This window comes from Ursus maritimus, unplaced genomic scaffold (assembly GCF_017311325.1).
Source record: "Ursus maritimus isolate PB19 unplaced genomic scaffold, ASM1731132v1 scaffold_14, whole genome shotgun sequence".
NCBI classification, from domain to species: domain Eukaryota; kingdom Metazoa; phylum Chordata; class Mammalia; order Carnivora; family Ursidae; genus Ursus; species Ursus maritimus.
The window spans coordinates 46,331,750-46,346,166 of NW_024423786.1; the positions used below are offsets into that span (position 1 = coordinate 46,331,750).

The 14,417-nt window shown below is 55.6% G+C and overlaps 1 protein-coding gene across 1 annotated transcript; it reads left to right on the plus strand.

Annotated features, from left to right (window-relative positions):
• The first annotated feature begins 88 nt into the window (after nt 1-88).
• On the plus strand, nt 89-12,722 carry RASAL3 (RAS protein activator like 3). Its single transcript, XM_040629134.1, has 18 exons — nt 89-2,397; nt 2,527-2,864; nt 4,661-4,791; nt 4,941-5,019; nt 5,125-5,186; nt 5,554-5,624; nt 6,228-6,354; nt 6,442-6,540; nt 6,990-7,532; nt 7,879-8,023; nt 8,281-8,425; nt 9,289-9,525; nt 9,614-9,815; nt 9,914-10,032; nt 10,892-11,282; nt 11,567-11,724; nt 12,253-12,316; nt 12,421-12,722. Exons 1-18 carry the CDS (start codon nt 2,213-2,215, stop codon nt 12,559-12,561), a joined length of 3,237 nt encoding a protein of 1,078 aa, XP_040485068.1. The 5' UTR covers nt 89-2,212; the 3' UTR covers nt 12,562-12,722.
• Nucleotides 12,723-14,417: the final 1,695 nt, after the last annotated feature.

Genomic DNA, 14,417 nt, shown 5'->3' on the forward strand with positions numbered 1-14,417 from the left:
TTTATTTATTTATTTATTTATTTATTTATTTATTTATTTAAGAGAGAGAACGAGTGGCGGGGAGGGGCGGAGGGAGACGGAGAAGCAGGCTCCCCACTGGGCAGGGATCCTTGACAATTCCAGGACCCTGGGATCATGAGCTGAGCCAAAGGCAGATGCTTAACCTGCTGAGCCACCCAGGTGCCCTGCACATGTTGTCTTAATTCGTGTTTGCCTAGAAGCAAACTGGAGACAAGAATTTCAGTGCAAGTAGTTTGGGAGGTGAAGCTGATCCCAGGACATATCACTTGGGGAATAAGGAAGACAGGTAGGGAAGGGAAGGCAGCCAGGAAAGGGTACTTTATCAAGTAAACTGGCACTGAGGGGATGTGGAGCTCAATCCCACTGGGGACCTCTGGGGGACAGTGTAAGAGACACACCTCAGAGTCATATTGATCCCAGGGAGCTGGGGTATTGATCCTCCAACCCTCATCGTCATTAAGGGCTGATCTCAGGGAGGTATTAATTCTCTGGCACTTTGGGGCTGCCGCTTATTGTATGGGGAGAGTGGACTCTATCGTCAGAGAAAGACCTCCAGCAAAAATGCAGGGAGTTGGGAGAGGATCAGCATTCAGCGAAGCAGGAAAGGCTCAGGGATACATCGGAACATGGGGAAAATCTATGAGTGTGTGTGCAGTGAATGGCTCGAGTACGGTATGAAGGAGGTGGGCATACCTAAGGTGTGTGCATCTGTGTGAACATGTCCAGTTCCAGGGAAAGGTCTTTGGCCCTCATGGAAGATCCTACTCCTTGGAACAGGTTATAGAATGTGTAAGGCACAGGGCAAAATGAAAATGCAGGGCTCCTTGTTCGAAAAGCAGGAACTTCAAGACAGCAACAGCAAAGCATTAAATCGAGCACAGTGTGGTGCCCTTCTGAGTGTGGGGGTCCTGGATGACTGCCCGGGCCACATGCCCATGAAAGTGGTCATCCTGTGAATTCTGGTCATCCTTGCCTTTGCACAAACTGTTCCTCCTATCTGGCATGCTCATCCCACGGTCAGCTCCTTATGCTTTGGGCCACAAGTGTCACCTCTTCAGGGAGGCCCTCCTGGATTTTTCCACTTGTGCTCAGCCTCTGCTCTAGTCTATTTTCCTCCACGTCCTCCTCACCAGCTAGAAATGTCCTGCATTGATGTTCAGGATCTGTTTCCCTCACTGGACTGTGAGCTCCAGGAGGGCAAGAACCAAGTTTGTTTAGTTCCCTGTGGCTTCTCCGGCACCTAGTACATAGTAGGCACTCAGGAAACATTTATTAAGTAAACATAGGTTCCCATTATGAACCTTCTGGAGCTAATATTATCATCTTGTTGTACAAATAAGGAAACCGAGGTTCAGAGAGAGGAAGTGACTTGCCTGAGGTCACACAGCGAGAGAAGGACCAGCTGGCACTGGAACCCACTCCTGGGCCAGGATTCAACTGAGTCTCATGCTGACTCATTCACTTCTTAGAACAGCATTTGCCCACCTCTTTTTACAAGTAAACACTTATTGAGGTACAACAGAGATATAGGAAGATACAGGAGAGGGCACTGAACTGTATAGCTCAGTAAATTTTCACAATAGAACACACCCTGTAACCACCACCCACCCAGTTCAAGAAACAGGACATGTTTAATGTGTTATGTGACTTTCACCACCATTAGGAAAGAAAAAAAAAAAAAAGATCAATTCCGAGAAGCTTCCCTCGTGCTCCCCTACCCTCTTCCAAAGGAAGATAACATCCTGACTTGTTCCACACAGTTTTGCCTCCTTTGCGACTTTATATAAAAGGGACCACATGGTATTGACTCTTTACCGTTTGTGATTCATCCAAGTTCAATCATCCCGCGGTTTGCTCATTTCGTTGCTGCATGGCATTCCACTGTGGAAGAGATCACAATGGATCTATTCCACAGTAGATAGATACTTGGGTTGCCTCCGGTTTGGGGTTATTACAAGGAGCACTAGTGGGCACGTCTATTGGGTGTAACCGCTGGGCCAGAGGAGAGGTGTATGGTCAATGTTAGGAGATCATGCCAGTTTTCCAACCTAGGTGAATTGATCTACACTCTGCCCAGCAGTGGAGAAGAGCTTCAGGTGCCCTGTATTCTCACCAGCACTTGGTCAGTCGGTACCCATTTTGCAGAGACGGCATCTGAGGCTCAGAGAGAGGCATTGCTGCCCCCTGGTTAATGAGAGATTCCGGGTCCTGCTCTGTCACCTCCTCTGCCTCCCGCATCCTGCCCCCACTGTGCCCTCCCAGCCTGGCTGTGGGGTGGGGTGGGACAGACAGGGTCACGTGGAGTTGCGTTCAGCGGGAGGAAGCCAGGCAGGGTGCAGACGGCTGCCGATTTTGGGGCTGGTCGGGGAAATCAAGGTAAGGGAGGGAGTGCACGTGGCCACTGAGGGGGTTCCCTGGGGGCGGAGCTGAGAGTGGGGAGGGGGGCAAGATGAGGACTGCATGTGGGAACACCCTGGGCAGAACTGTCACCCTCTTGTCCCCCAGGAGAACCCCCGCCATGGACCCGCCATCACCGCACAAGGCCTCCCAAACCCAGCCTGCAGCAGCTTCGTCCCTGCTAACCTCCTACCGCTGGCACACAGGGGGCGATGGGGAGAAAGTAGCCGGAGGGTCCCGCTGGGGCCGACTTGCAGGCTGGGGGAGGGCGCTAAGCCACCAGGAGCCCGGGGTCAGCAGCCAGCCTGCCTCTCGCTCACTGTTCCGTCGCGTCCTCTCTGCGCCCCCCAAGGAGTCACGCACAAGCCGCCTTCGCCTATCCAAGACCCTCTGGGGAAGGCATAAGAGCCTGCCGCTGGAGCCAGGACCAGAACCAGAGGCCCCAGGTACATGGTTCCCCCACCCAGGCTGGGAGGCCGGATGCTGGTTTTGTCTGCCTCCGGAGCATCAGCCCTACAGACACAGGAAGTTGTGGGGAGTGCAAAAGCCCAACAGGAAGTGGCTGGGGCCCAGCTGCCCTCTTCCCTCTTCCCCCTCACACAGGGACTGAGGGGTGGGGGGAGTGGCCAGGGACCTGTGGGCTGGGGGTCCATCCTGGGGAAGGGAGAGGGAAGAGACTGAGGGTGGTACTGTCCAGATGCCAAAAGGCTCTTGGCCCCAGTGGGTCTCTCCTCATATCCAATAGCCCAGGCTCATTCTCTCCTGCCCGGATCCCCCTCAGCCGCCTCCTGCTCTCCTGCCCTCTGGCCTCCGTATCTTCAGTTTCTCCACCTCTTTGAACCTCAGCTTCTCCATCACTTAAATGGGGATCATAATTCCTACCTTAAAGCATATATTATGTCATTCACTCATATTCATTCATTCATTCATTCATTCATTCATTCAAACGAGGTCTGTTGGGCATTTATGACAGGCCAGGCCTTGATTTAGGCACTAAGGGCACAGCAGTAAACAAAACAGATGAAATGGCCTGCCCCATGTAGCTCACAGTGTAGTGGGTATGACAGACAGTAAACAAGTAAACCAAAAACGACAGATGGGGCTATTCCATAGAAGGGTCTAGAAGAGTAAGGGATGCCATGAAGATTGGAGTTGACGAATGTGGCACTAGCCCAGGGCCCAGCATGCCTTAAGTGATCTATTAACAAGTGGAGTATTTAGTCCCCTGATGGGAAAACGATAGGACAGACAGGTGATCTGGGAGGGTTGATTTAGTCCGTCTATTCCAGGAGGCTTATTTCCCACTGTTCATATTCCCATTTTTCAGAGGCATCCCTTCAATCCCCTCCAGGGTATCAGGTATTGCCCACTCCATAGGATCCAGAGAGAGTTCTCCAACAAGCAGGACTGTTCCTCCCCCCCCTGCTCAAACACCTCCCATGGTTCCCCATTACCCCCAGGATAAAATCTCCAATTCTCTAACTGGCACCCAAGGTTCTGTACCAGTCTCATCCTGGATCTTCCCCTTCTAGCCTCTGAGCTCACTGGGCCCTTCCTGCCTTTCCTGGGCCTTGCCATCTCTGATGCTTTGCCCAAGCTGTTCCTACCCTTGTCCCCTCCATCTCTGTCAAAATCCAACCTGCTGTTCAAAACCCAGTGCAAACCTACTATCTCTGGAGGCTTTCCCTATCCCACTGCACCACCACCTCTCCCTACCCTTATCTTTTTTCTATTCCTTTCTCAAATTTTGAATGCTTTCCACCTTAGATTAGTTATTTATGTAAAGAACCAAGATGCTGTCTTATTGTTTAACCTCTTGGACTTACCTACCTACGGTCTTATTTAAGAGAAGATGTTTGCGTCTGAAGCCCAGCTCAACCACTCACAAGCTGTATGACACTGGGCAAGTCACTCAACCTCTCTGGTTTTCAGTCTCCTCCTTGGCAAAATGGGGGTGATAATAGCCCTTGAATGGCTTTGGAGGATTAAATGAGAGAAGGCATGTGGAGCAGTGAACCCAGTACAGGGCACACGTGTCCACTACCCATGGCCTGCGGGGACAAGGACAAAAGATGTGTGGAAACTGGTCCAACAACAACCCGACATGGCTGCTGGGTGGGTTGGGGTTGGGGGGAGAGGAGACACCTGGGAGGGAACCCCTGATGAGCCTCTGTGAATGGAGAGGGTACTCTGAGGGAGAGGAAAGGACTCCCAGGTTCCCAGCACCTACTCCTCTACCCAGAGCCTGAGCCAGAGCCAGAGACACCTGCCCCACAGATCCCTGAGGCCCCCACACCTGATGTACCCATCTGGAACATTGGGGCCTTCACCCTGCTCGATGGGAAGCTGGTGCTGCTTGGGGGTGAGGAGGAGGTGAGAAGGGGCACAGGGGTGAAGGGAGGGAAGAAGAGGGTGGGAAGAAGACAGAAGGGGGGGAGGGGAGGATAATGGAAAGTGTCTGCCTCTCCTTCTATCTGCCTGCGTGCCTCCCCTTTATGACTACCCACTTTTACGGACAACAGGGTCCTCGCCGGCCCAGGGCAGGGAGTGCTAGCTCTGAGGGCAGCATCCAGGTAGCCATGGGGGCCCTCAGGGATTCAGGTAAGTTTCAGAGGTGAGGAGGGCTGGGGCATTTGGGAGCATGTCAAGTGGGGCAGAATTCAAGATGATCCCATCCCCCAAACTTCCACCCCTGACTACCTACAGATCGGATCCCTGGAAAGACTGAACCAGAGGCTGCTGGCCCCAACCAGGTCCACAACGTTCGGGTGAGGCATTCACTGGGAGGTGGTGGGGAGAGCAAAGACTCTCAGACCCTCAGAGATGAAAGGGGGCTCTTACTGGGTGATCTTGGACAGGTCACTTTTTTGGCCTCAGTGTCCCTATCAGTCAAATGGAACTAATGAGAGAAACCCGCCCCAACCAGGGCTGTTTATGAGAAGTCAATAGAGAATGCAGAAAAGCATAGGATTGGTGCTTTAGAAAAAGGAGCTGCTGGTTGCCTTTATTATTACTGCTAATACAGCCTGAGCTCGTGGCCCCCCCAAACCAGCAAACCACCCAGGACATCCTGGGGGGAAAGAAGTTGAGGAGGAAGAATAAGATTCTGTCCAGCTGATATCCCCCTTCCCACAGGGATTGCTCAAGCGGCTGAAAGAGAAGAAAAAGGCCAGGTCAGAGATTGGAGCCAGTGCCTCCCAGTATGGGTAAGAGTCTCTGAGGGGCAGAAGGGGCTGGGATTCAACATTGCCCCCTCCACCTCCACCTGCCTATCATTCCCACCTTCACCAAATACCTCCTATAGCCCCCTCTGTCTCCTGCCCCATGTTGAGCAATGCTGGAGCCACCCCTCGCCTGAAGGGTGGGGGCAGAGTCTAACACACTAACTCTAAATCAGGAACTAAGTCAACCCCCTGGGCTGGGAGTGTCAGGGAAGGGACCACTCAGCTGAGATCTGAAGGATGGATGGAAGTTCGCCAGGCTGAGGGACAGGAAAAGCATTCCAGGCTAGGAAACAGGGTGTACAAAGGCCAAGAGGCCAGATGAAGTGACAAAAAGAAGGCCAGGACCACTGGAGTTCAGAGAAAGGAGTTAAGTGGAGGGAAATGTGGTCAGAAGGTGACAAGGACTGTACTGTATAAGGTAACACAGGCCACCATGAGGAATTGAGTTTTTATCCTAAAAGCGATGGGTTCAAGTCCAATTTAGGTTCAAGTTCATCCTGGCCTCCCTCCACCCTTCAAGCTATGGGGGGTGGGTTGGTGGGGAGGAGGGAAGAATGACCACTTGTTCAACCGTCCCCTCCCAAGAACCCCCAGTGCTCTGGGATCTCGGGAATCGTTGGCCACCCTCTCTGAGCTGGACCTGGGTGCCGAGCGGGATGTGAGGGTCTGGCCACTGCACTCCAGCCTCCTGGAGGAGCCCCACTGCTTCCAGGTAAATGCAGACAACTCTCCACCTCACCCCGACCCTTTGGTTCTACCCTTGGCCTCAACCGCACCCTTGGGTCCCCATCTCCAACAGGTAACGTGGACGGGCGGGAGCCGCTGCTTCTCTTGTCGCTCCGCCGCTGAGAGAGACCGCTGGATCGAGGACCTTCGTCGCCACTTCCAGCCCAGCCAGGTCAGTACAGCAAGTAAGTTGGACGTGGAGGTCCCGCCCACAGCCTGGGCCCCGCCCTCTCCCCAACCCAAACCCCCGCCCGCGCCCTAACCCTGCCTCTTTGACACACCTGCCCGCTAACATCTTTGCAACACTCTGAGACCCTCCTCAGCTTCCGTCTATTAACAGCCGCTGATAAAACAACCTGGTCCCTTCTATTCAATCCTGGACCTCTTTGCACCCAAAGCCCCGCCTACCAGGCAAACGCCAAGTCCCCATCCCGCAGCTACCCCAACATATCCTGGAGCCCGGAACTCTCCGCGAGAGCCCAGAAAAGCTAGTGGGCTTTCGCAGAACCACCTTGAGAGCGCCGTGGCCCCTGTCTTCCCCCAACGGCCCAGCGATCTCCCTGGGGACACGGTGCCCCACGTCGAGCACCGACGCGTCCCCCAACCCACTCCGGTCCGCAGGACAACTTGGAGCGGGAAGAGACGTGGTTGAGCGTGTGGGTGCACGAGGCAAAGGGACTGCCCCGAGCGGCGGCGGGGACAGCAGGCGTGCGCGCCGAGCTCTGGCTGGACGGCGCTCTACTGGCGCGCACAGCGCCGCGGGCTGGCCCGGGCCCGCTCTTCTGGGCCGAACGCTTCCACTTCGAGGCGCTGCCGCCGGCGCGTCGCCTGTCGTTGCGGCTGCGCGGAGCTGGCCCGGGGGGAGCGGCGCTAGGCCGCGTGGCACTGGCACTAGAAGAGTTGGGCGTCCCCCGCGCTCCCGCAGCTGGTCTGGAGAGCTGGTTCCCGCTACTCGGGGCTCCCGCAGGAGCCGCGCTGCGGGCGCGGATCCGGGCGCGGCGCCTGCGCGTGCTGCCGTCCGAGCGCTACAAGGAGCTGGCGGAGTTCCTCACCTTCCACTACGCGCGCCTCTGCGGGGCGCTGGAGTCCGCGCTGTCTGCCCAGGCCAAGGAGGAGCTGGCGGCTGCCATGGTGCGAGTGCTGCAGGCCACCGGCCGGGCGCAGGTGCGGCGCTGCGACGGGGCGGACCCGAGTGACCAGAGGCTGACTGATCGCTCGCTCCGGGGAGCAGGGTGTGGGGGGACCGGTGGCTCAGGACCCCGGCGGCACAGACGAGGGGCGTGGCACGATGAGGGGAGGGGCCTGAACTGAGCTTCTGGGCTGAAAGATTTAAATTCCTGCTGTGTAGGCTGGAGGTTCCGACCTCGTGAGCCCTCGCAGTGAGGACCCGGCCCCAGCACCAGCTAGGAGGGGGCAGGGCCTGTGTCCCAGGTGTGAGTGATTGCCCAAGAGCTCGTATTCCCCCTGGCTCAGTCAGCTTCCCGCTCAATGTGAACCGCACTGTCCTCAGGCACTGGTGACAGACCTGGGCACCGCAGAGCTGGCACGCAGTGGAGGCCGTGAGGCCCTGCTCTTCCGGGAAAACACATTGGCCACCAAGGCCATCGATGAGTACATGAAGCTGGTGGCACAGGATTACCTCCAAGAGACTCTGGGTGAGCCAGATGGTGGATGTCAGAAGCCATCTGGGAGGGCTAGGAAACCCCAAGGGGGAGATCTGGGAGTTCCTAGGTAACCTGGATGCTGGTAGTGGGTGGCACCTTTGGGGGTGCTGGAACCCTGGAGGCAACTGGGGGCTCCCCCAGAGATGTTAGGTGTCTCCGGAGGAAGCTGGAGACAAAGTTGGAGGCTGAGTGTGGTGGATTCTGGTGGTCACAGCCCTGGCCTCTTGTCTGTCTGTGCTGAACTGCAGGGCAGGTCGTGCAGCGTCTCTGTGCCTCCAGTGAAGACTGTGAGGTGGACCCCAGCAAGTGCCCAGCCCCAGAGCTGCCACAGCACCAGACCAGACTGCGACACAATTGTGAGGAAGTCTTCCAAAACATCATCCACTCCTACAAGTGAGAATCAGGACCCCAGCACCTGAGCCTAGCCCTACTTCTCAGCCACTGTGCTAATAACCCTGACCCCCAGGGTTTCCAAATAAAAACAGGATGTCGGGTGAAATGGGATGCATGCAACATTTGGGACATACTTATACTAAAAAATTATTCATTTTTATCTGAAATTCCAGTTTAACTGTCCTGAAGTTTTGTTTGCTGAATCTGGTAACCCAATCCCCATGCCATGTCAATTTGGGGTTATTGACTCCAAGTAACCTGGGACCCAATTCCTTGTCCTCTAGCTACAGGAGACCCCATACCTTAATTCCATGCTACTTGACCCCAGTTAACATAGGACCTCAATCATGACCTCTGATTCCAGGTGATGCTAAAACCCCCGATCCCATGACCCTTGATCTTAAATGACCCTGTACCCCAAATTCCACGCAACTGATCACAAGAAACCTGGGATTCCAATTCCTTAAACTCTGACCCCAGGTTAACCTCTATGTTCAGTCCCACGTCACTTGGGACATCAATACCATAATTTCTGAATCTAGATGACTCTGTAACCTCAAGCCTATCCTACTTCATTTTATGTAGTCTGGCACCCCAATCTCATGTTCCTTTATAGCTACCTCCCAAGAATATGGACTGTATCCCCATGTGAACTTGTATCCCCACCTCCCAGATTACTGACTCCAGCGGTCACCACAATAACCACACCATAAATCCTGACCCCAAACATTATTATCCCCAATGTCTCCAATCCTGGAACCCACAGTTCAGGTGATTCCTGACTTCTGACCTTAGGACCTTGATATGAATATGACCTTTATGTCCATACCCTCCCCCTTTGACCATGGCCTCTTCTGCCCCAGCTGGTTTCCGGCAGAGCTGGGCACCGTGTTCTCAGGCTGGCGAGAAGCATGCAAGGCACGTGGCTCTGAGGCACTGGGCCCCCGACTGGTGTGTGCCTCTCTCTTCTTGCGGCTCCTGTGTCCTGCCATCCTGGCACCCAGCCTCTTTGGTCTGGCACCAGAGCACCCTGCACCTGGCCCAGCCCGTGCTCTCACACTGATCGCCAAGGTCATCCAGAACCTCGCCAACAGTGCCCCGTAGGTGCCAGGAGGCTGCGGGGGGGCATGCCAGGGCAGTGGGGTGGCAGATGCCTGGTCTGACCCATCCGATCCGACCTTTGCCCAGGTTTGGTGAGAAGGAGGCCTACATGGGCTTCATGAATAGCTTTCTGGAGGATCATGGACCAGCCATGCAACGTTTCCTGGACCAAGTGGCCATGGTGGATGTGGATGCAGCACCCAGTGGCTACCAGGGCAGCAGTGACTTAGCCCTCCAGCTGGCAGTCCTGCACGCCCAGCTCTGTACCATCTTTGCTGAACTTGACCAGGTATGGCCAGAGCCCAGGGTATGGGGTAGTAAGGCAAGAGGGCAGGGAGCCTATGGTGCTAGAGAGCTTGCTTACTATCCTCCCTACATGCCCATCAGGCAACCCGTGACAGCCTGGAACCGCTGCCTACCATCCTGAGAGCCATTGAGGAGGGCCGGCCTGTACCTGTGACTGTGCCGATGAGACTCCCACCACCCCCAGCCCAAGTTCACTCCAGGTAGCCTGTCTGCCTCAGGTCTGGCCCAGTTCTGATGGGTTAGAGCAGGGGCAGGACCAAAGGCAAGTAAAGGGTCAGACCCGGGCCAGAGGAGAAGACAAGATCATGTCAGGGGTCAGGAACAGCAGTCACCTTGGGATTCACTGTCAGAAACTGTTGCATAAAGGTAAGAGTCTGGAGGTGGGGTCACCCAAGGGATCAGAGAGAGAGAGGGGTTCACAGTATGGTTAGAAGGCAGGTACTGGATCAGATTGGAGTCCAAGATTGGGATTGGCCATTGCAGAGGTCAGGGAGAGGTCACTTTTGGGGTCACACAGAGAAAGTGACATTGTGGTCAGTGATGAGGGTCAGGTTTCAGTGAGAGGTTGTGGATGGGGTCAAATCAAGGGTTAGATCGGGGTCAGATATTAAGATGCACCATCAAGGGTCAGGGACAGGTTCATATGATAAGCAGAGGTCAGGCCCAGGGCCAAGTGGGTCAAGGATTATAGGTAAAGTCATATGGTTAGAGATCAGGGACCATGGTCTGTGAGGAGGCGGAGACAGGATCAGCTTAAGGTCAGAGGTCAGGGACAAAAGAGGGGCCAGACAGGGAAGGAAGAGGGTATCCCTGTGAGCAGAGATCAAACCCAGGGTCAGATTGGAATTAGAGGTTACGGAGATGGTCATGTCAAGGGTCATAGAGAGGACTGTATTGTCAGAAGTCCAGGACACGGTCAGAGATCAAAATGTGATTCCATCAGTGACAAGGTCACATAGAAGTAAAAGATGAGAGGTGGAATAATTTCTGGTCAGAGGTAGGTTTGGGGGTCAGCTCAGGGGCCAGTCAAGGATCTGAGCTCTCCCATTCCACCCCCAGCTTCTCTGCAGGGGAGAAGCCAGGCTTCCTGGCTCCCCGGGATCTCCCCAAGCACACCCCTCTCATCTCCAAGAGCCAGTCTCTACGCAGCGTTCACGGCGCAGGGAGTTGGGCGCGACCGCAGCCAGACGAAGAGCGGCCCTCGCGCCTGCCGCGGCCCGTGCAGCGCACGCAGAGCGTCCCGGCTGGTCGCCCCGCTCGTCGCCGCCCCTCTGCAGGGCCCAGACCACGACCCAAAAGCTCGCTACGCACGGGGCCCTCTCCCCGAGGCCGGCCCTGGACGGGGGCCTCAGCATCGTTGCCTCGGAAGCCGTCCGTGCCGTGGCAGCGCCAGCTGGACCAGCCGCGGGACAGAGACCAGACGCTGGGCACGCACCGACCCGTGGGCAAGGTGAGGTCCCGCTCAGGTCTGCACACGGAGGGGAATGACGGGACTGGAGAGACAGAAAGCCAGGCAGGTCTGGGTTCAAATGCAGACCTCGCTGCGCTGTGTGACCCCGGGCCTAGTGCAACCCTCTCGGAGCCTCAGTTTGCTCCTCTGTAAAACCGGAGCGAGGTTTCCTAACCGGGCAGGGCAGTGAGGAGGCAGAGCGCAGGGGACAAGGAGGTCAGGGTTTTTCGGGTAGAAGATGGGGCGGGACGACGGGTCAGGTTACAGCTGCTCCCTCCCCACAGTTGGCAGAGCTGCAGTGTGAGGTGGCCGCCCTGCGCGAGGAACAGAAGGCTCTGTCCGGCCTCGTGGAGTTGCTGGGCACCCACCTCCGCGCCTTGACGGAGAAGCAGGAGCAGCTTCAGGGCCAGCTGCAAGACCTGGACTCCAGGCTCCGCGAAGGGTGAGCCCCGCCCCCTCCATTAGCTCTGCCCCGGGTGAGCCCGCTGTAATCACATCTACCTTGGCCCCACTTTCATTCAGGCCCTGCCTCTCAATCACACCCAAATCACTCCTGGCAGGCCACGCCCCCTTCCAGCACCGCCCCAACACACCTGTTTCGCCCCTCCCCTTGATCAGCTCCGCCCACCTCAGGTCGCTAGCGAGTCCTACCTTCCAGGCCCCACTCCTCAATCAGGCCCTCCCAAACAGGTTGTTCCCGGGCCTCTCAGTCTGGGCACACCCTCATCCCTGCCACCACCTCACTCAGGACCGTCCAAGCCCCGCCCTCAAGAGTTGGTTGGTCCTTTCATCCCAGCCATTCAAGGCTCTGATTCAGCCCGGGCTTCAAGTTTATATAGGCCCCGCCCCCTAGCGTGGACAAACCCCGCCTCCACTCCAAGCCCCGCCCCCAGTTCCTGGCTGTCCAACCAGGAGCTGGAGGGGAGTTTCTCAGCCTCTGACCCTCCCCGCTTGCCCCCGATCCCCACAGGACCCCGCAGTCGGATCCAGGGCGTGGTGCTCCAAGCAGTGAGGATCACAGGCTTAAAAGTCTGGTGAGACCCCTGCCCTAGCCCTGGGGAAGATCTGGGCGGTGAGGGAACCAGGGTTAGGGTGCAACCCTCCCCTGGCTCTGAACCCACTGCCACTGCCTCTCCAGGAGCGCCGCCTGGCAGAGATGGAGAGTACTCAGGCCCAGCTGAGGAATGTGGTCCAGAGCCTGCAGCTTCCCAGAACGTCAGGATCCCGGAGCCAGCCCCTACCCCTCAAACCACCCTGCATCAACGGAGATACCACTTGAGCTGCCCACCCTGTCCCACGTGATCCGGGAGCAGATAGCCGTCTTAAAGGCCTGTGCGACCCCTGCCTCAGCCCTACGTGGCCTCCAGTGGGGAGTGGAACCCTACTGCCAGCTAGTCTGGCACTGGGAGGTTACTCAGTAAAATTTTGATTTCAGTAAAATGGATGGATTTTTTTTTTTGTTGCCAATCAGAAAGCATCCCCCTCCCACCATTTAAGTCTCCCAATTTCTCTCCTAATTGGAGGTCTCATGGAAGAGACAATATAAGGAGATTCTCACCAGCTGTGTGACCTTAGACCTTTACCCTCTTAGATCCTCAATTTCCTCATCTGTAAAATGGATCTAAAGTTTCTTACACAGTAGAAGACCCACTGTTTAAGGTGTTCAGTAAAAGGTATTTGTCATTGTTAGGGGCAGCACCTGCTTCTGATTGAAGCCCAGGCCCCAGGTGAGAGCACCTTCCTAGGCCCCCAAATCCCACACCAGTTCCCTCATGACAGGGAGAGCATGGGTCTGGGAGACAGATGAAGGAAGGGGCAAATAGGTGTAGAGACGGTTGAGCTCTGTAAGTGTTGGCTGGGTAAATGAGTGGGCATTTGAATCATGTGAACTGATGGGTTAGGGGTAGGTTGAATGGGACAATAGGCAGATAAATAGATTAGCATTTGGTGGAAACTTGCCCTGGTAGGTGAGTAAGTAGGCGGTTAGCTGAGATAGTTATGTCTGCCTAGAAAAGCCTGGTTCACAGTAGGAAATAAATATTTGAGTTAATTAAGTAAGTGGTTACATACATTGTATGAATATTTGTTGGGGTTTCCTGAGACTCTTCAGCTAGGCAGTGGGGAAACAATAATGAGCTAGGCAGACAGGACTCCTGTCCTCATGGAGCTTACACTCTAATAGAGACAAGTAAATGTGCAATCGAAGGATGGATGTCTGCATGGCTGGGTGGAAGGATGTGTGTAGGGATGGGTGGATGCTTGCTTGGTTGTTTGGACATGTAAGTATTTACTTTGGGTGGTGGGTGGATGGGCAGGTAGATGGAATGTGGATGGGTGGGTTGAGTGGGTGTTCAGATGGGTGGATGGGAATTTGGGTGGGTGGCTAGCTGGCTGACAGGACCAGATGTTGGTTGAGTGCTGGATGGATGTGTGGGTAGACAGAAGGTGGATGGGTGGTTTGAGTGGGTGTTTGGATGGATGGGTGGATAGCTGGTTAGTTGATTGAATGGATAGATGAGTGGTTGATTGGTTGAGTGTATGAATGAATGGGTAGGGAGATGAATGGGTGGTTGGACATATGGATGGGTGGTGGATGGAAGAAAGCGACAGACCTGTTATGTATTCATGATGAGGTAGTTCTGGAGGCTGTGATCCTTGGGATTGGGTGGACCTAGGGCATTGGGGACCCAGGGCAGCTCTAGGGGCATGGAGGTGCTGAAGTCCAGTGTGGATAATGAGAAAGGAGGGAGAAGACTTGTGGTTGGAAGGTAGCTGATTAGGGGCAGGGAACCTAAGGATAAGGATTGGCTGGGTGGAGTTTTCAATGACCTATAAATGACCCATGGGGGAACTTCTCTGCCCCCTCCCCACTCTTCTGGTGCTATTAGCAGGCCTAGCATTGGAAGAACCAGTAGGGTGATGAGGAACGATTGGGGGCAGGGGGACAAGAGTGTTGTCATGGAAACAGACCCTCTCCCTGGACTCTCAGGCCGCGCGGCCCCTTTAAGGGTGACCCGCCTGGCCACTCCCAACATGGCGGCGCTCCCCCCGGGCAGCGCGGGGGGGGGGGGTAGGGGGGGCCTGGACCTCCCCATCATGGCGGCGCGGCGGGGCTGTCGCGCTGAGGTCACGGCG

Coding starts and splice junctions, on each gene's coding strand:
- RASAL3 (XM_040629134.1), top strand. CDS start 2,213: ATGAGAGATTCCGGGTCCTGCTCTGTCACCTCCTCTGCCTCCCGCATC. Junction 6,541..6,989: donor GCCACTTCCAGCCCAGCCAG/GTCAGTACAGCA, acceptor TCCGGTCCGCAG/GACAACTTGGAGCGGGAAGA. Junction 9,816..9,913: donor TCTTTGCTGAACTTGACCAG/GTATGGCCAGAG, acceptor CATGCCCATCAG/GCAACCCGTGACAGCCTGGA.